This window comes from Cryptotermes secundus, unplaced genomic scaffold, assembly GCF_002891405.2.
Source record: "Cryptotermes secundus unplaced genomic scaffold, Csec_1.0 scaffold785, whole genome shotgun sequence".
NCBI lineage: Eukaryota > Metazoa > Arthropoda > Insecta > Blattodea > Kalotermitidae > Cryptotermes > Cryptotermes secundus.
In genome coordinates this window covers 159,471-181,676 of record NW_019739225.1, presented here as the reverse complement: position 1 = coordinate 181,676, position 22,206 = coordinate 159,471, and the positions used below count along the sequence as shown (strand labels likewise).

The following is a 22,206-nucleotide window of genomic DNA, read 5'->3' as shown; positions in this document are numbered from 1 at the left end:
TGTGCATGTCCATGCAAGCTTGGTACAATAAACAGTATAAATAAAATTTTCAGAGTTCCTCTCCCATAAGATAAAAACTGCACCTAGCTTTATTCAATCTTCCTCAAACACAGGGCTGGATTTACAGCTGTGGAGTCTCCTAACAGTAACAACAACTTTAGGTTATGAGTTTTCGATTTTTATTTGTGGGGGGACATTCCTCCTAAAAATGAAATTAACTTCTTATCAGGGGCTGTGCCATAGCTCAAGTGGTTAGTCGCTTGCTTCCCATCGTGGCGGCCCAGGTTCGATCCCGGGTCTGGTCAAGTGGGATGTGTGGTGGACAAAGTGGCAGGATTTCCCCGAGTACTTCAGTTTCCCTTGCCAATCTTCATTCCACCAAATTCTCCATCATCATAATCACCCAGGGCAGGCTACAATACGCCAATCAGTGGCTGTTGTGCCGAGTGGACCCAGTTGGACTCCAGCCCCCACTAAGTGAATTAAAAAAGAAACTTCTTATCATTTTAGATGTGCAAATGTCTCAATAAAATGTGTGAATTCCATTTCTGCTTTTTGGAGGCCTCCAGGTGACTATCTTGGCCATGCCCCCTTAAATCCTGCCCTGCTCAAACACTTTGTATTTCTGTTAACAATGAAACTAACTCCAAATTTTTACAGTAAATAAAGATTATTCAGCATAATGATACTTCTGAAACCAATGCCTTTAACAGTGAAAACAGTAAAAATTTCTTTGTTCCTTGGTAAAGAAACAAATCTCAAAGAAAGGTACACTGAAATTCAAACGGTGTTCATACACAAACCCAAGCTACTTACAAGGAAAATGGTATAAAAAATGTCTACAAGTACAATTCGAAATCTACTCTTGAGGAGTTGTAGAACTGACCATCTGTACCACATTTACGCACAAGAACAGACTTGCTGAAGTAGCCTTGATCCACCCAGGCCTGCATCTGGGATGTTGTATGTGGACCATGAATATCTGTACTCTTCTCTTCCCACTTAAATTCCCACATGACTTCTGTCAAAATAAAATCAATATCAGGTCTTCAATGCAGTGGACTGAAAAGGATATTTTAGGATTAGAAATATGTACAAAACACTTATAGAAATCACTCACAATTTCAACGTTTACACTGTCATCCAGCAGCAAAACATACTGCCTAGAAGACCTAACAAATGTTGCTATCCATAGAGCATTTTCATCATGCAGTCAGGAAAATATGGAAGATAGTCCCTATATTCACTGATTAGAATGACATACAAAAATTCTTATCAGATTTTGTTACATTAATCCCCAAAAAATTAAAACTCTAATTGACAGTTGTGGGAAATACATCTGCTTGTGTGTATACCTCAATAGTGTGACATGTTGACCCCTACCCCCCCAGCTGCACGTAGCGGTAACGTAGCGCTCGCGTAATAGGCGAGTAATCACCCCGCATCCTGGTAGCTATGCAACGCGCAACGCGCGGTGACGTCACGAGCGGAGCCGAAGTGAGCCGAGCGGAGCCGACGTTAGCCGAGTCCCCGCGACCTTGAAGCTATGCAAAGCGAATCAACAGCGGTGACGTCACCGAGGGATATCGCGGTTGCTAGGCAGCAGTCAACAACTCCGGACAGCGTGGCTAGCAACACGGACCAGACGACAATTGTCCGATCAAGGCTACATAAGGAGCAGCGAAGGCTATTCACAGTCAGTCAGTCAGTCCTGGAGCTACCGCCGAGTGAGTCCAAGTTAGCCAGCAACTAGTCAGTTGTATTCTGGCATTTGGAGTGTACTATTTGTGATACTGCAGATAGCAGTAATCGTAAATCTGTAATTTGGGTGATTGTAAGTGCGAATGTGAAATAAAATTCGCTATATAAAATACGGCGTGAAGTTATTTGTCGCGATATACGCCCAATACGCGACAATTTTAATCTTCGGAAACATGAAGATTAAAAGAAATTGCCTAGTACTTTCTCATAGTCTTTGGTGGAAATATGAAGGGAAAGGACCAACTGAGAGATTTAAGCACAGATGGAAGGAAAACATTAAAAGGTATATTACATTTCTTTTTTACATTACATTACATTGCATTGCATTCCATGGATCCAGAGTTAGTCAAAACTACTGTAGGAGGTGGAATATGTCATAGAAATATAAAACATATGTACAGTCCCAATGGAGTTCTCACACAAGAGAAACCAAGAATACACAGTGACTACACACAAGGCTATTTAAAGATACATAAGTTATTTTCTAGACAATAGGTATTCATCAACAGAGTAGAATGAATGTGTATTTAGTCCAATCCACATCCTCACATTCTATGCAGCAGGATGTGGACCGGATTCAGCAGGATCAATGGCAACATATTTTGAATACAGTATGAACCACATGGGTTCCATACAATGCAAGGAATTTCTTGAAAGGCAGAGCAACCATCAGCTTCTCAAACAGAACTCTGTTACTTACTTAGTTTGAGTCTGAATAAGTTGGTAATGAAAGGATTAAAATTAAAGCTTTTGTTTCATCAGTCATCTCAGTGTTAATTTTCAGAAAGCGATAAGTTAACACCCTACAAAGTCTGGTAAATTTACAACCATACCAAACTTTATGTGCCTACTTACAATCATTCCTTACTTATTATCAAACCTTCTTGTTACTCATTACAATGGTTTACCATGCACACAGGATATGCAGCATCAAATGACAAATCAAAATAAAGTGTTCTGAAATAAGGAAATTGCTTATTTATTACAACACTTTTATGGATACCATATACAGGGTCTACCAAAAAGAATGTTAGAATTTCAAACACTTGCAACTCAGGAATGAAAATAGACATGATGATGTTGGTGCTTGCAGCGTAACTGTAAACTCGAACAGCTTTACTGACTTAAGCTGTGCATATATCCCAACTGCACTTAACAGACAGCAGCTGTGATTGTGTTCTGCATGATCAGTGCAATGTCTACCGTACAGCAGAAACCACAGATCAGGTTGTGGTACATAAAATTTGAATCCATTAACTGTATTCAGTGTGAAATTAGACATGAGTATGGTGTGAGACCATCTGATGACAAGGGCATCAGGAGATGATACAAGCAATTTAGAGAGGCAGCAGTATAAAAAGTTCCACTAGGTGGTCTACGAGATCTGATAAAGATGCAAATTGTGTTAGGCAGGCTTTTGTACACTGTCCAAAAAAGTCCACCTCCTGAGCAAATACAGAGCTACAGATGCTGCAAACAACTGTTCATGGTATTGTTTGGAAAAGCCTAGATTTAAGACCATACAAACTATAGTAAGTCCAGACTTGACCACACAATAGCTCAAGCGGTTAGTCACTGGCTTCCCCGCGTGGTGGCCCGGGTTCGATCCTGGGTCTGGTCAAGAGGGATGTGTGGTGGACAACGTGGCGCTGGGGTGGGTTTTCTCCGAGAACTTCAGTTTCCCCTGCCAATCTTCATTCCACCAAATTCTCCATCATCATAATCAGCCGGGGCAGGCTACGATAGGCCAATCAGGGGCCGCCATGCCGAGTGGACCCAATTGGACTCCACCCCCCCCCCCTAAGGAAAAAGTCCAGACTCTTACACATGATAAACAAGTCAGATCATAGTCTGTGGCATATAGGCACATACAAATTGTGGAACACAATAATTTCTTAAATCATAATGTCTTCACTACTGATGCTGAATTTCACATCTCTGGACATGCCACAGCTGTCATTTGGGTCAGTGTGCCTCCCACAGAACATTCAGAACATGAACAAGATTGTCCTAAATTGAATGTGTGGTGAGCACTGACACAGGAAACAGTCATCAGCCGGTTCTTTTTTTTCTGATAACATGACTGCCATGTAATTTATTCCTACACATGTTGGTGAACTAGGCCCTTCCACAGTTTAACAACATCAACAATAACAATAAACTTGAAAAAAGGAGTCTTCTGGGATGTGGCATCATGTAGATATTGTATTAACTGATGTTTCAGAGGAACGTATCACCTCCATCTTCGGGGTAGAAGAAAAAAGAAGAAAATCCACAAGCAATGGACCAGCATGAGCAGGTGCCAACAGACTGTCTGTTAGCACCTGCTCACACCAGTTCCTTGCTCATTCTTTTTTCTTCTACCCTAAAGATGGAGGCAATACATTCCTCCAAAAAGCAGTTAACATAATATCTACGTGGCGCCACATCCCAGAAGACTGCTTTCTTCACAGTCACCACCGTAAAAACCTCAAATCTTACATAACAATAATCTTATTCTTCAACTGGAAGGTGCATATTTTCATTTTGCTCACACTGTGAATTTCCCAGGTCAATGGATAGGAAAAGGTGGACCAATTGCAAGGCTTCTTTTGTTTTCTTGATCTTATACCTTTAGACTTTCTTCTTTGGGGCTAAGTGAAAGACCACCAAGTGTACAGTTAAAAGAGTGAATATACTGGATGAACTCAAAGCATGGATCACTGCAACAATTGCTGATGTTACAATGGACATGTTTACAGCGCCTCTAGCAAGAGGTGAACTACTGGTGGGATGTATACAGAGCTACAAATAGCACTCATTGCCCAGTGTTTCAAATCCAACAACTTTTCCATTTGTGTGTTAACAACTGTTTCAAATGATGAATAAAATACTGCAAACATCGCCCTCATATCTGTTTTTGTCCTTAGGTTACAGGTACCTCAAATCTGTGTATTCCTTTTGGTAGACCTTGTATATTCCCACTGATTAGCGTCCTATTACCTGCTTTCTGAGAGATGCAAAATTTACAAAAAGTGCCCACAATGTGTATTTATATTGCTCAATTATAACAATCTTATAAATGTATACTCCAGCTGATTAATGTTATATTATTTACTGCTACAGCACTGCATAACCGCCTAATAGTAAATCAAAGCTATGGAAACAATTTACCAAAATGGAAGTTCATATACACATATTTCTTGAACATGCCTCTTAAAACTAGGATAATTCTAATCCTATCAAATTCCTGAAAAAATAAACTGGTTCCAGAAATCCAAAGCCTCAAAAAACGAACCCTAGGCACTCCAATGGATGACAATATGACGTAATTATGTACATACCTGAGACCCTTACAAAGAGGAGGAAATATGGTGTCTTTGATTGAAAACTGTCGGTTTCTAAATAATATCTAAAAGTCTATGATCACGGTATATTACTACACACGCTGTGTTTCTGGACATTATCCATTACTAAGATTTTACTTAAAATACGTTTCGAAGACTGGATTCTCATGTTTCCGTCTTCAGGTGGCCCAATTGATAAGGAGTTTCATAATGTTTTCAACATTTGTCTTAACTTTTGCAGGTTTGTGCTTTGCTTGGTTTATATACCCTGTCTTGTGTTGGTGCAAGTGTGTGGAGATAGGGACTAACTGTATCAAGTGGACGCAACTGAGTAGGTTCCACCTGAAGACAGAGACAAAATTCAGTCCGTGAAAAGTGGCGTTTTAAATAAATGGATAATGTTCAGAAACACAATATTTGTAGTTTCTAAACAGTTTATAAAGACCTACCAAAGTTTCCACTTCGTTACACAAATAACTTTTCTGTCATGGAGATCTATTAACTGTTAACTGTGGGGTATTATAACTGGTTATATGTGCAGCTTATGTAATGACATTGCCTGTAACTCAAAATATATAGTGTCAAGTGAATATTTAATCAGGAAGAATGTGGAAGGTGGGAATCATCACCTGGTTTAAGGTGCTTACTTATTTACTTATGCAGCTGAGCCCTTCTTGAGGAGCTGCCAATCCTGCAGCTACTCAAGAATTTTCCGGCATTTTATGGAACCCGAAGGTTCCTTACCGTGTTCAAAAGAGCCCTCCACTGGTCCTTATCCTGAGCCAGATCAATCCAATCCATACCATTCCATCCTATCTCTCCAAGATCAATTTTAATATTGTAAACCCACCTTGGTCTTCCCAGTGGTCTCTTTCTTTCTGACTTTCCTACCAATATGCTATATACATTCCTCCTCTCCCCCATTCCCTGCTCATCTCATCGTCCTTAACCTGATCATTCTAATTATACTTGGAGAAGAGTACAAGGTATGAAGCTCCTCATTATGCAGTTTTCTCCAACTTCCTGTCGATTCAAGGGTGCTACCCTAACATTTACCTGCATGGACTGAATAAAACAAAGAACCTCAATCATGATAGCCAAAACCCCGAGCTGAGGCCCAAACTGGGCACCTCTTCAGAGCCAGTCAAAAGTATTACAAATTGAGCTAACTTACTCGGTAGGATCTGATAAAAGAAGATTCAGACATAATACTACATTTCATCTGCCTCAGTTTCAAATTGTATTTATTGAAAAAAAAAACTATAGGTCAAAACAACTGAACTAGCTGCATTCAACATCTGTTAAGAAACAAACTTTTTAAGTGTATAAATTATATTGGCTCAGTTTTCATACCCTTATATTCAAGTAAAACAAATGACGTCACTTGCGAAGTGTTATATGATGTAAATTAATGCCACGAGACATGATGAAAGTGTGCCCTTTATCAGTTCAAACACAGTATAATGGCACTGCAAAAACATTACCTTGATTCTCTTCTTGGCTACTGCTTGTCAGCATTTTCACAATTCCATTCCCTGTTGCTCCTCCTGTTTCTTGTTTTCCACTTTCCATACAGCTTACACCAACTGCCTCTTCTCCCTTGTTCTTTTTCTTTGCTTGCTGCTCCATTCTTGCTTTCTCCTTCTCATCAAAATCAACTGCATACATGTCTAATGCATCCTCATAATCCAATGTTGGCCTGGATTGTTTCCATACATTTTGTTTCTCTGCATTACTGATCTATAAACAGATGTTGAAATCATACAGTTATTCAATAACAGGAGAAGGCAATAAAACTCTTCGGACTTCTTTTTCACAAATGCTGAAAAAGCAACCACAAATTTTACTAACATGGATATAGGCATATTTATTGGCATTTATGTTCTTGCTGGGGATGTGAAGAGCTAATAAAGCACACACTTTCAAAAGAAAATAGATAAGAAATTTAAATATTTCTTTCTTCATACCTAAAGCTAACAAATAAAATGAATTACTCACAAAGCAAGTGATTCACACATTTAAAAGTAAGGAGCCTCATTTCAAAGTAAAACAAACAGTCTAGGGCAGTGCTTCTCAACCGCCAAGCAGCGGCCCAGTAGTTGGCCCTGGCATCAATTATACTGGGCCACGAGAGGCTCTTCTGGAATTTGTCATTTTCATTTTCTAAGCATTTTACATGAATAAATATTTTATAGTGGAAATATTCTGAGGAGAATAATATTTGTCAAGAAGCTCAGACACAGAACACCTAAATCTGTGTAGCAAATGTCAGTGACCAAGCTGCAGATTTTTAAACATGGAAGTATTCATGAATGATCGGGAATTTTCAGACATCCAAATCTTTCTACATTCGGGAAAGGCAATACCGATGTTTATGACCAGTCATAAAAATTGCCTGCAAGCTGATTACAATGGGCGGAATATCCTCTGTTCTCAGAACTGAGCGAAATAACATCTGTGTTGCAAATGTCAGTGACCAATAAGCAAGGAAGTATAAAGAAAATGTTTCCACTGAAACTGAAGATCAAGGCAGTCTGTATCCAGTTCTCAAATCCAGTAATACTGAATACTGATTCTTTGCAAGTTCGCATTGCAGTGTGTAAGTGCTTGTTTTGAAATCTGAGTGATTTAAATTTAATATGAATAAGAGGCAGGGGACTTTGTTTAATTTTGGTGCTAAGAAATCTAGTATTGAAGGTGTTTGTGAAGCAACAAGTAGTGATTCATCCACCTCAAGCCTACACAGCGATATCCAGGATGTACAAAATGAAGGGAAAACCACCAGCACACAGAAGAAAAAGTCTGCATCCATTCGTAAGTACATGGACAGCTACTTAAAATTTGGTTTAATACAATGTCCTAACACTGACCAATTGCCACAACCTCAATGTGACATTTGTGCTACTATTCTGGGAAATGAAGCTATAAAGCCACTGCAACTTACCCGACATCTCATCACAAGACATTCCGATCTAGTCAACAAACCCATGGAATTCTTTATGTGTAAAAGAGATGCACTTAAAGTAGAAAAGAAAATTATTTACCAAGCTTCAACCGCTGACACTTCACTTCTGATGGCATTCTATTTAATATCCATGATATGTATGCAGTGTCCATCTTGTAGTGCACTCAATTTCACCTGTTATTTCACAACATGTTTCGGCAACATAGTGCCATCATCAGGTGCTCCATTTACACTAACCTATTGCATTGCTTGCCATTATGTCATATCACTACAGATAGCTAAATGTGAAAAACCATATTCCACTGGGCAAGAACTCATTAAGCCTTCTTTGATAGCTGCTTGTAATGAAGTATTAGGCCAGTCTGCGGCAACTAAAATGAAAGACATCTCATTGTCGAATGATACAGCTGGTAGGCGGATATCTGATATGGCAGAAGATACAGAAACGCAAGTCACTGAAAAAATTAAAAAATCTAAATTCTTTGCATTACAACTGGACGAATCTACAGATATTCAGAACAGCAGCATTGTACTTACGTATGTACAATATATTGACCATGATGAGTGACATGAAGGAAGACATTTTAAGTGTTTCTGAATTACCTACGCACACTACCAGCTGTGAAATTTTCAAAGTTTTAAATGGTTTCATTGAAGAGAGAGGTCTTGAATGGAAAAATTGCGTTGCAGTTTGCACTGACGGCGCTGCCTGTCTTACATGAAGAAATTCAGGTTTGGTCACTAAAATGAAGGATATGGCGGGCAATTNTCCAAACTCAGTTGTGATAAAAGAAACTAAGTTTAACTTTCCAATAACTTATAATTGCTGTGTTATAGTGCTGCGTCTTTAAAATCAAAATATTAATTAGTGTTGGAAGTAGTGTTTAGAATTGAGAGATTCATACATTCTTCTGCTTCTTCCCCTATTCAGCTGACTTCTATGGTGAGTTACAATGCATAAATATTTTTCTCACTGCCATTTTTTTCAGACTAACATCATTAAAATAAATTTAATAATAGAATAATCAATTTTACACTGAATAACATAAGTTTTTGGTGATCAGCATGGGATATGTCAATGAAAATTAGCACAAATTAATTTAATGATGTTGGTCTGAGGAAACTACAAAATGCTACAAGATTTCATTAGTCCAGTGATTGATAACTAATTCAAATGTAATTTTATGCTTGTCAACATGCCACACCAAATACATAAGTGTACTAATACTCTTTATGATTATGCTATAATTAACTACTAATATTATGTTAGCTTAATGCATGAACTTTAACAAAACTGGAAAGGTATTTACGAGTAAATTTGTTGGGACTGGGCCCTCATCTTATAAAAAGAAAACTTACTGCGCCGCCGTCTCATAAAGGTTGAGAACCACTGGTCTAGGGTAACTGTAGTTATAATTATGAGTTTGACAGAATAACGGATACTGCAATAAAAAAAACAAGTCGTCCACACCATACATTATTCAATTCCTGTTCTCTTACACAAGGGCAAATATTTACTGTGGGGCATGCAATATCTGAATCAGTATGATAATATTTGCTAGGTATGTACATCAAATTTCTCTACAAAAGGCCTCTTGATCTCTGGAAGTGTCAATAATAATTTCTTCACAGTCATTTTGTTACACAACCACCATCAACAGAAGTTCCCAAATTTGACCTTGCCTTTTCTGCAGTAACACATAACAGAAACTTGTATAATTACATTAAAACTTTATTAAAATATATACATATATATATATATACACATGTACTGTTTTCACCTGTATAATATCAATAAAGCAAAGAAGTGCCACCTTTTCATTATGTGAGCAGAACATAAATGGCAGGTGTGCTTTTCAATTGTTCCTATGCACCTTTCATTACAGAAACCTTATGCTAGTAACATAACCAAATGAATAATATTATTTGACTGAACTAATTAGCTATCTTGAGCTAGAAGTGCTTTGTTCATTTAAAAAGTTTAAAATCAGTACTTATTTATAATTCATTTAAGCAGCTCAGCCAATTATGTAGTAGAAAGATAGAAAAAAAAGAGGTAAAGCTATCCCTCTAACAGGCTGTGATGGCCCACAGGTTGTGGGTAATTGAGGCTCCCATGTTTTCTAAACAATCAGCTCATGGATAGCGGTCAGGTTGTCAGCATTACACGCCAGCTGCCCTTACGCCCCAGGAAGAGTCCTGGAACTCATTTCTGTTAGAGGCTGAGTCTCGACCTCAGGCCCATAGTGCGGCTGGAAGGGTAAGGTGAATTGAAAAATCCAATGACCTCATCAGACCTGTTCAGAAAGTTCTGAACAGTGAAAACAACACAGCAGCCACGAGCAAAGCCTGGACGATATAAAGAACCTCTACATCAAGATAGCCAGGTGGCACATTATCTGCCCCATATAAGAGGGACGATGGGAGGACAAACACGAGCCTGCATGGTTTACGAATTTTAATTATTGACAATCCAAAAAATTTTTAATTAGCATCAAGAAATTTTATACAATTTTATAAAAAACTTTACATTCCCAGGAAACTGCTGTGTTTGTGAAATGTGAAATGTCTATTTTGTGTACTATGTATTGTAGCATATAAGTGTACGTACTTTACGTCTAAACAACTTATGTGATGGTTTCCTATTTGTAGTGATGTTTGCCCTCTGAAGATGGTCCACAGAGACCGAAACATGTAAGGGTGTTAAGTTTTCATGTAGTAAAAAACTTACAGGTCACATTGGACGGAGTGATTTATATTTGTAATTGTTAGTGTGACGGACCAGAATGAAACAAATCAAATTCATTAAATATTTATCATCGTGAAAAATGCTTCAAACAGAAGTAGTAGAGAGAGAGAGAAAGATAAGATTTGAAGCTTTCATGGCAAATAAATGTGCCAAAATTTTCTCAGACAATCAGCCATGTCAATGTTGAACTAAAAACCAACATTTCAAAGATCTCATTAGTTTCCATTAACAAGGTCAACGTGGTGAATAAATCAGGCCACTAAATCAAGGGTCATGGGACTGAAATACTAGCCAGTACATCAGGCTATATGGGCCAGCTTGTTAAATGTGAAATTGAAAAAAATTACATCCTGACAATATATACAGATAGGAAGATTTCAAAATCAGCAAAGCATGGAATTCCAGCACCATTTTATTAAGGCACTACAACACACATGCATCATGAGAATCCCAAGAAGACACAGAGAAGAGCATGAAAAAAAGAAAACAAAATAGGCTAACAGAGGCACCAGGTTAAGCAACATGGTGAGAGGTAAGAATTAGATGGGTAACTCCATAGTTTGACTCCACCATCCTACCACATAATACACCAATAGGAAACAGTGCTGATGTGACAAACCGGTATAAATATCAGTGACATAAAGTCATTCACCTCATAACCCCAACGATGGAGACTGGGGAGATATCTCTAAAAGGCTGGTTTTCAGTTCAACACCAACATGACTGATCGCCTGAGAAAACTGTAGCACAAAAAAAAAACGCACACAAACACTTGAAACTAAGGAGACCAACAGTGTCCAAGATCTGCAAGGTTTGATAACGACTTCACCTGGATAAAAGTTCATCAGTTGAGATGAGTGTGACTGTGAACCCAGAAGCAATGTCCTGCATTTGTGTGAAGAAACAATGCATGCTATGAAACGTTAATTAGGAAGTAGAGTGCAGCCTGTGGTGACCAAGATGTTCGAAGAGAACAGCACAATGGCATACAGTGACACAGTAATGAACAAGATCAAATTAATGCCATGATCACACATGGTTACTGGAAATAACACTTACAAAACAAGATAAAACGTTACAATACCTACCAAACTGGCAATATGTTCATAGCTTTCCTGGTAAATATCCATGTTACCAGTCTTGGTAAGGAGACGGTTTGCTAGTTCTGTCAGTTCTATAACTTGCTGCTGATTGCCTTGTTTGCTGTCTTCTTGTCCAGCTTTCTTCCTCCGCCAACGCTCTGATGCAGAAATACGTTTGTTGCCTCCTGTTAAACAAATTTTTAATTCATAACACTTGTTACAGAAATCAGAGAGAAGAAGGGCAGAACAATTATTTGTGCCCCATGCATAAAATTCAATGAGGTGGATGAGACAGGTGCAAGAAGTAGGATGCACCTTTCAAGACTTTTCTTACCTTAACAGAAACGAACGTTCATGTGATGTCCTTCTGTTTTCACAAATACAGATCTGATGACATAATCATTAAGTTACAGAGATGTCATTACTTAATTCCAGTTACCTGAGTTATCCACGTCTATCTTACTTACGCTACAACAGCAACTAAGTCACTTGAACAGTCATAAGTTTGACTGCTGCCAAGTTTAAGCCTCTTATATTTTCTATGTCTGGCTTCATCTTGTCCTATACTGCGAATATGCTCTTCTCATGATTTTGTATGACTTCTACTTTTTACCTGCACAATTCTGTTACATAATCGTATACCTACAAAAGGCTGAAACCCATGTGCAAATCAAGACCAGTGTGAACCTTGGAAAATTTCCAAGAGTTCCTCCATTTCTGAGTGAGGTGTTAAGCAGGCTGTTGCCTGATGATGGCTAGGGCATTACTGACATGGTAGCATGTTTTGATTGCTGTGGGAACATGTTCACTGACCATCGTCTAGCAATGGATGTCTTTTCTGGGCCTGGTAGTCTGGCTTTGAGCCATCATGTGGAATGAGACATATTATTATGAGTTTGCAAAGCAGTCAACAAATATTAGACAAGATCATCACAGGATTAGTGTATTACATGGTGCTGATGAATGATATGATGTATTGTCCACCAACAAAGGGAAGAAGAGATGGATGGTGATGTAAAATTGATGAACTCTGACCTTTCTATTGTTCATTCAGGGGCATACTAAGCTTCAGTCTACCAAAAGCAACAGTAAGTCCTCAGAAAATTAAGTCATGTTTTCACCTGGCATGTTAGTCTTGTCTTGTCCTCACTGGAGACCAGGAGGTCCTACAACATTCGTAATGCTATGAGTGTTTGTAATATGTTCAACAGTCCATTTTCTGAGATGTTAGGCCATGTAACCAGATGTATACTGATGTTCTGGAAGAATGTGCTGCCCCATCGTCTGCAAATAACATGGAGACAGCACAGTTTTCAGAGATCTACTTCAGGATCCTCAAGCATCACTCTCATCCTGCATGTCTGCAAAGCTACTCCTTTTGTGATTGATTTTATAGTGCTGTCAGCATCTGCACTAGACAGCATTGGATGGTAGGATGACTGGTGTATAATGAACTGGAACGGATTTAGAAGGAAGTGGTCATGGCCTAATTCAGATATTATCCCAGTATTCACTTCAGAGGACAGAAGAAAACCTTGAGAAACATCATTCAGGACATCCAGTGTCCTGACCAAGGTTCCAACCGGCCACTTCTAGAGCAAAAGTCTATAGAGTATTACCATTACACCAAGGTGTTCATCATGGACGGTCACTGGTTTGGTATTAACGATGATTAAAAATCAGAAAATACAAACGTAGAATGGCTTCTAGTAGCAAGAGGTTCCAATCTCACTTCAGGAACATCACTCAGTTGGTCCAGAAGTTAACAGGGGTCAGATACAGGGAGATGATATATCCTAAGCTTATCTTTCCTTATAAAATGAGGAAGCCAGGTGGAAAGTACGAAGGTTGGAAGATTCGCTGCAATAACATTCATGTAACTTCACAAACACTGATCACTTACTTCTATAACACAGCTGGCAAACATGTAGTTCACAATCACGATTCATTTCATATTTAGAGCACCATAACATAATGTAGGATATGACAGGTAACTCAGCATAACTGTATGCCAGAGCTTTTCTGCTAACCATTTTTTCTTTCTGGTGGCATTCTTACTCCAAACTACAATAACTGTAGACAAGAAGCAATGGGGCCACCATAAGCAAGATGAATTATTTCAAGCAAGAAGGCCTTGATCAATTATTGTTCATGGTGTAGAACGTATATCTTATATGTCTGTACTCCTTGTAGGCAGTAAAGGTAAAAGCAGTGTTGTCACATCATGAAAACATGTGTGGAAGTGGAGGTGGATGGAGAGAGAATTACACTGATGTTTCACATTCAAACTGGTTCCATTACTGTAATGCAGTACTCATTCTGATGAAAATTTCCAAGCAGAAGTATTCCCTCTCAGAACATCCTGTCCTTCACTAGGTAATTTTATGCAGAAGGGAGCATTCTATCATATGTCACAGCCCAGACGTATGGACTCTTCCAAGCTGCGAGGCAACAGATATAGACCAGATATAGCCAAGCAGAAGGTTTAAATTTTCTTTATTAATTAAATTCTAACTATGATTTGTGGTAGCTAATGATCTGGAGCTGGGTGTGTGCTGTCAAAAGGATTCCACCCCCTGAAAGTGATTTTCTGGTGTGCTATTGCAACTGGATTTATCATTAGTCCGAACTTTTTCAAGGAGGTCAACTGGACGGTAACCATCAAATCTGAACACTGCTCCCACACGCTGCAACACTTTTTCCTTCTCAAACTTCACAGAAAGAACACTTTCTTTTGACACTTTCAGGATTGAGAGTACAGAGCAGCAGACAGTAAGATTGCTGATGAATGACAAATTGGATTTGGAAGGCAACAGTTGTGGCCTAATTAGGCACAATCCTGGCATGAAAAACCTTTTGGGATAGCTGGTGACATGGTCAAGATTCAAACTGAACACCTCCCAAATACAAGTCTGAAATCAACTTATTTGGTGGAAGAACATTGTGTTGAAAGACATACAGTTTCAGTAGGATGGCACCATGTGCAACATCGCAAGAAATATACTGCAGTTTCTGAGCCAACAGTCTGGAGACAGAGTCATCTCTCAGTTTTGTCCCATTCCCTAGCCACCTCACTCTCCAGATCTTTCCTTGGCAGACTTCTTAGTGTGGGGATTTACAAAATATGCTCTGGATGTGTCAAAGAATTGAAACTGAACATCAGTGAAGCCGTCAGTGCTAATAATCAAGAGACACTGTTAGGAGAAAGAGACAACAGGTTTATGTCATGTTGGGAATGCACCTCTTATATCACTCATCTGCAAGATGTGATTTTGAAGTACATATTCTCTGGGAGCCAGGACAGCATAGCTGGTATAGCGACTGGCTATGGACTGGACAACCGAGGGGTTGGAGTTCAAGTCCCAATAGGGTCAAGCATTTGCTCTTCTCCATGTCATCCAGACTGGCTCAGGGACCAACTCAGCCTCCTATTCAATGGGTACTAGGAGCTCTTTCCCTGAGGGTAAAGCGGTCGGGGCATGAGCTGACCGCCTACCTCCAAGTAGTGACAAGGTCAAGAAAATGTGGCTCTATACATCCACTCCTCCATATGCCTTCACTGTGTAGTGCTTAATTAGTTAAGCACAGGGACAACTTTACTTCTACTTCACATATTCTCTGGTCCTTGTGGTTTCATCAGTGTGCTGTACACAGTATTTACACTGTTCAGAAACTTGTACAGTGACAATAAATGTATCAAACACAAACGCTACATCCTGTATGACAGAAAATGATTGTGGACTGTGGAATAACATTCATAACCTAATTAATCATAATAATCCCAGTTTCATCCTAATGTACTGTTACTGTAACAAGTACAGTTGTTGCTACACAATGACCAGGAGATGAGCGGATACACAAGGGCTATTTGTGAGCAACGGTTCAGTAAACAGGTTCCCACTGCTTGGCAGCAGATCCTTAATAATGCAACAGTGGGACTATAGCAATAGAAGAGCTGTGTTTCCTATGTGGTCCATGCCGAGATGTTACTTGTATAAGCAATGGACAATGTCAGTTGATGGTTGAACTTGAGTTCTGGACGGGAGGTTGTGAAGAGAGGACCTGAGTCCAGGGGCAGAGGAAGAGCCATTTTTGGAGCCATTACCAGGAAATGTCTAGTAACAGACTGAGAACAGTATACTTGTGTGCTCTAGTGAACTGTAATGTGTGGATATAGCAACAGTGTTATAGTTATTTGTAGTTATGACCTATAAGCAGTCAATAAATCCATTCACCAATCCAAACCCTACTGACAATCACACATATACGAGGGTGAGTCAAATGAAAACCTTAAATTTGTAATATAAAATCGAAATTTCACACTATTATCCTGTAAGTTGGTGTGCTTCAAACAGCGTGCAGAATGGCCTGTAGGTTGCAGCATAGTGCAGATGCACGAACACTGTCACAGCACCAGTATAAGGTGGCTGCCCCACTTGAGACTTGCACCAGGGAAGAACAGCCTTCTGTTACTCGGTTTTTGTGTCGTGAAGGTGTGAAACCTATTGAAATTTATTGAAGAATGAAGTTTCAGTATGGTGATGCATGTTTGTCACAGAAGCAAGAGTATAAATGGAGTAGGAAGTTTGCAAATGGTGTGACTTCAGTGGAAGATGCTCCTCGTCAGGGTCAGACACATCGAGTTGTGACTCCAGAGAACACTGCAGCAGTTAAAGCCATAGTGAGGAAAAACCGCTGAGTGACACTGAATGAAATTGCAGCAAGTTTAAACATTAGTCATGGTTCAGCACACCACATTGTGCACCATGTGCTTCAGTTTCACAAAGTGTCTGCAGGATGGGTGCCACGGCAGCTGACTCCTGAATTGGAAGACCGACGTACTGATGCTTGTGAAGAACTTCTGCGGCGCTTTGAACAAGAAGGTGATGACTTCCTTGCAAGAATCGTTACTGGGGACGAAAGCTGGGTTCACTTCCACCAACCGGAAACAAAGAGAGCGAGCAAGGAATGGCGCCATTCCTCATCTCCAAAACTGAAGAAGTTTCTAACATAGCCATCAGCAGGGAAGGTTATGCTGACTCTCTTTTGGGACGAAAAAGGCGTCATCTTGGAGCACTACACGCCTAGAGGGACCACTGTCACCAGTGCATCATACTCAGATCTCCTAAAAAATCATCTTCGGCCTGCAATCAAATCAAAGTGACGTGGATTGCTGTCCACAGGTATCCTTTTGCAACATGACAATGCAAGGCCCCATACTGCCCGTACAACAGTTGTGACATTCGATGACCTGCATTTTGAGTGTCTTCCTCATCCGGCATACTCACCAGACCTTGCCCCAAGTGATTTCCATATGTTTGGACAACTCAAAGAAGCAATGGGAGGAAAGACGTTCGGTTCTGATGAAGAGGTACGCCACGCGGTGCATGAGTGACTGCGCAGACTACCAAAAGAATTTTTTTCTAAAGGAATTCATGCACTTTGTAAGCGCTGGAGGACTTGATTGAGTGTGGGGGAGGTTATGTTGAAAAGTGATACAGCTTTGTACCACTTGTGCACAATAAATAATACTCAAAAAAATATTTAAGGTTTTCATTTGACTCACCTACGTACTCTGTAACATTATGTTACCAACAACAGGGACTGTGTGTGCAAAGCGATGGCAACATAGGCTGAAAGTCAGGAGTTATTTATAGTTTTTTAGGTTCAATTTAGCAGAATCTATACAATTCTCAACTGTCAGAATGCCATGTTATGTTAAGTTTGTTCTTTAATGTGTCTTTGGACAATTAATAATATTTAGATAGATACAAAAAGGAACTAAGTACTATGTATGGACCCAGTAGGTGTCTGAGTGCTTGGGGTGACTGTAAGCTGGGCTCCACTCCCCACGTCAGTACTCAAGTGGCATGTGTCTGTATGGACTGTACTACAAGAACCTTGTCACTTTCTAACATGCTGACAACAGTTTCACAAGTTATTTCCCTGTTTTAAACATGTTAATGAACTATTATGTTTTCTCATTCAGTTAAAAGAAGTGCTTTTCCTAAACCAGAATCACTGTTTCCACTCACACTACACCCTCTCCCACGTAAGTATCTGGGCACATGCAGGCATGAGGATGTGCAGTTCTCTTTTACGTGATGCAATTACTTTAACATGACTACATGCTTCCACTAACACAGCTGTGACAAACAATATGATTTAGCGCTGATTATGTATATGAGAGAACACTCAAAATTACTGAGTTTTCAGACCTTTCAGACAAAGTCTGAAAACCCAGTAATTCTGAGCATACTTTAAAGCCATGTCATAAACCTTATCCAAGCCTAACTTCTAGCAAAAACTGGCAAATGCCTTCATTAAAATATGTCTTGAATTCCATGTGTCCATTTAGTTCATAAAATTATAAAATTTATGGTGCAAAAAAATATAATACAACGCACAATACAAAATGTCATCATGTAATTAACTCACCAAGCCTCCGTAATGATTTTGCAACGGATTCACCAGGCTTCATTAATTCTAGCATCTGTTTGTAAACAGATACACGGTCAAAAGGTGAGGCATTACTTGAATAATCACTCCCACTGTCATTTCCAACTTCTTCAGCTCCTTGAGTTTGTCCATCTATTTTTTTTATCTGAAGCAACAAATTAAAACAAATTAAATCTTTTCATCATTAAAGACCAAGATGAGTCAATCAGTTCAGTAACTAGGCTATAGGCTGGCCAACCAGAGAGTTAGGGTCTGAATCCCTACAAGGGCAAGAAATGTTTCTCTTCTCCAGAGTTGTAACCAGCTATGGGTCCCACTCAGCTTTAAATCCAATGGGCACTGGGCACTGGTTTTCTGGGGGTAAAGTGGCAGGTGCATCACACTGACAATTTTTTTTACTTCTAGTAATGCCAAGCTTAAGAACAGTGGAGCTATACTTCCACCTCCTCATAAATTCTCACTGTAAAAAAAAAAGTAAAGGTATCCCTGTAACAGGCCGTGGAGGCCCACAGGGTTGTGAGACGTTGAGGTTCCCGTATTTTCTAGACAATTGGCTTATAGATGATGGTAAGGTTGTTAGCCTTACGCGCCAGCCGTTCTTTAGCCCCAAGAATATTCCTGGTATTCATTTCTGTTAAGAGGTTGAGTCAACCCCAGGACCATAGTGCAGCTGGAAGGATTAGGTAAATTGAAAAAATCCAATGACCTCATCAAGATTCAATCCTGCGACCTTCTGGCTTGTAGCATAGTGCCTCAACCAACTACACTAATGCATGCCCCCAAATTCTCACTGTAAAGCAAAAAAAAGTAAAGCTAATTAAATTTTCACTGTATGGTACTTAATTAATTAACTTTACTTTTTTGCTTCATATTCAAATGGCCTGTTACAGCCTCATGTCACTTTATGTCATGCCCTTTTTGGCTTTTTGTATGCCGTTCATCCTGTCAAGATACAGTTTTTATTTTTGTCTCTAATTATGAATAAATTCACAGACACTCTTACAGTACCTTCAATTTTCTTATAGTTGAAATGCCTGTTTTACTAAAGCTTAGAATTATTATGTAACTTGTACATTCAAACTATAATCCCTTAAAACAAATGGCATAACTACAAATTAGAAGCTAGTGCTTTTAATAACAAAAATTAAAGAGTTGGATACTGTGTTTTTAATTTTCAGGACTGTTGTCTTAATTCAATAGTTAAGTGACAATCTGCATTTCAAATACCTCTTCATCTCACATTAATTACCCTCAATTTTCCATTCATTAAGGTAAAAGAGGTAAATTTGTTCCCTGGGCTTAATTAATTAAGCACCAAGCCATGGAAACACATGGTGGAGTGAAGGTATAACTTTATTATTCTTAACCTTGGCACTAGATGGAGATGAGTGGTCAGCTTCATGCCCCTGCCACTTTACCCTGGGCAAATAACCCTTGCTGTCAGCTACATGGGAGGCTGTGTGGGCCTCAGAGTCTGTCTGAATATTACAAAGAAGAAAAAATCCCTTGCTCCTGCTGGGGATTGAATCAAGATCGCTCAGTCATCCACCAAATAAGCTACCCCACCTCCTACACTTCATTCACTACAGAAAAATAATGATTCTTTGTCCTTTCTAGTCATACAATAATGATGCTGTCTCATGCAGAAAAGTATCACATCACAACTCTTACATTATCCAAAATATAATCCAACTTTAATACTGAATTCTAAAATCAATATGGCTGCCTTATTACAAAAGATATATTCACTGGCTCCATTACAAGTTTACCAAATAACTCCACCACCCATTTGTGATAATGTAATTTGCTACAGTGTCCATACTGGCATGGGAGTTTAATTCAACACAAAATTTTACAGGTAAATAATACTAATATGTTAATACTGTTTTGTTTAACATAACATAACATTGCATTGCATTCCATGGATCCAAAGTTAGTCAAAATGACTGTAGGATGTGGAATGTATCATATAATTACAAAACATATGTACAGTCCCAATGGAGTTCTCACACAAGAGAAACCAAGAATACACAGTGACTAAACCCAAGGCTATTTAAAGATACATACGTTAATTTCTAGACAATAGGTATTCATCAAGAGAGTAAAATGAGTGTGTACTTAAGTATTGTTTCAGTGCTATTTTAAATCGTGCTTTTTCATTCATAAGATTTTTGAGATCAGATGGCAAGTTATTAAAAATGTTGATCCCAGCATAATATGCACTTTTCTGAAAGCACGAGAGGCTAATGAAGACAGAGTTTGTGTCTGCTGTCTATACCACATGTTTTTATCAGTGTGATCATCATCAGGTGGTTACAATAAATACATAACTGGCATCAATGAACTACCAAATTAATATGGATCCTTAGTAGTGAACATTGTGAAATAAATATTAGATCTGTATTAGTGAACATTGTGAAAAAGATATTAAACTTCTAAATTCTGAATATTTTTGACATTCTTAAAATGTGATCAGGTTAAAAGTTGAGAACTAAAGTGTTAAATACCAATAATAATTACTATAGGATTCTGACAATGGTGTATAACACACTGATATATTGGGTTTTTGGACTTTATCCATCGTCCTGGTTTTTAAGATAACAAATAAAAACACGTTTCGGAAACTGGATCTGTTTCCGAAACGTCGTGTTTTTATTTGTTATCTTAAAAACCAGGATGATGGATAAAGTCCAAAAACCCAATATATCAGACCAATAATAATACTGACTGATAAAACAGAACATTTGGGATGATCTCCATATTATGTTTTGTCATGTCTTCCTAAATGTTTGTATCTGAAAATATAAACAAACCTGTATATGTAAGATTTGAGGTTTCCACAGTGGTGACTATAAAGAAAGTGGTCTTCTGGGATGTGGCGCCATGTAGATATTGTGTTAACTGACGTTTCAGAGGAACGTATCACCTCCATCTTAAGGGTAGAAGAACAAACTGTGAGCACCTGTTCGCGCTGGTTCCTAGCTTGTAGATTTTCTTCTACCCTGAAGATGGAGGCAATACATTCCTCCAAAACGTCAGTTAACACAATATCTACATGGCACCACATCCCAGAAGACTGCTTTCTTCAACCCTGTATATGTATGTGATGAGTGCTGTAATTATGTGACATAGTATGGGTGGCTATTTGACTGTAGTTTTATGTACTGTAGGTATGAAGTAGTTAACAGGTTTATTTATACTGTAAATAAATCTGGCAACTATATTTGTTAGTTGGTATTCATTATTTCTATGTATGTTTTATATGTGCAGGCCATGTGGTAGCATTGTTGGTTGAGGCACTATGCTACAAGCTGGAAGGTCATGGGTTCAATTCCCAATGAGGTGGATTCTTTTCAATTTACCTAATCCTTCCAGCCACACTATGGCCTTGGGGTTGACTCAGCCTCTAACAGAAATAAGTATCAGGAATCTTCCTGGGGGGGTAAAAGGCAGTCGGCACATAAGGCTGACAACCTTACTGCCATCTGTGAGCCGACTATCTAGAGAAAATGTGGGAGCCTCAACATCTCACAACCCTACGGGCCTGAACGGCCTGTTACAGGGATAGTTTTACCCTTTTTATTTTATATGTGTTTTGTAGGATGTTGTACCTTGTTTCACAGACTTTTTTTTTACTTACGCGGGTTCAAATACCCAGCGGAGGTCATTGAATTTTTTAGGGCGGAAAAATTCAGGGAACAAGTCCTCTGGGAGGGACTTTAAGCCGTGGGTCCCGTGTTGTAGCTTTACGGCACGTAAAAGAACCTCATACCTCCAAAGGAGGTCACTGAGCAAAATTGCGGACGTTTCCCACCCAACAGCAGTCACTAATACCTCCGGTAGATGGGGGAAGCATTATAGATA

At 39.0% G+C, this 22,206-nt stretch overlaps 1 protein-coding gene across 2 annotated transcripts in view; it reads right to left on the bottom strand.

Moving 5' to 3' along the window:
• Positions 1-422: 422 nt before the first annotated feature.
• Positions 423-22,206, bottom strand: part of LOC111871773 (CD2 antigen cytoplasmic tail-binding protein 2 homolog) — a 26,652-nt gene continuing 4,868 nt past the window's right edge. The window contains exons 3-6 of one of the 2 annotated variants that reach the window (XM_023865092.2): positions 18,322-18,487; positions 11,890-12,068; positions 6,572-6,827; positions 423-1,021 (exon numbers count right to left, since the gene is read on the bottom strand). In XM_023865092.2, the coding sequence (XP_023720860.1) occupies positions 840-1,021; positions 6,572-6,827; positions 11,890-12,068; positions 18,322-18,487 (783 nt within the window). In that variant the 3' untranslated portion in view covers positions 423-839. The remainder of the gene's footprint in view (positions 1,022-6,571; positions 6,828-11,889; positions 12,069-18,321; positions 18,488-22,206) is intronic. The other variant, XM_023865093.2, reaches the window with a different exon arrangement.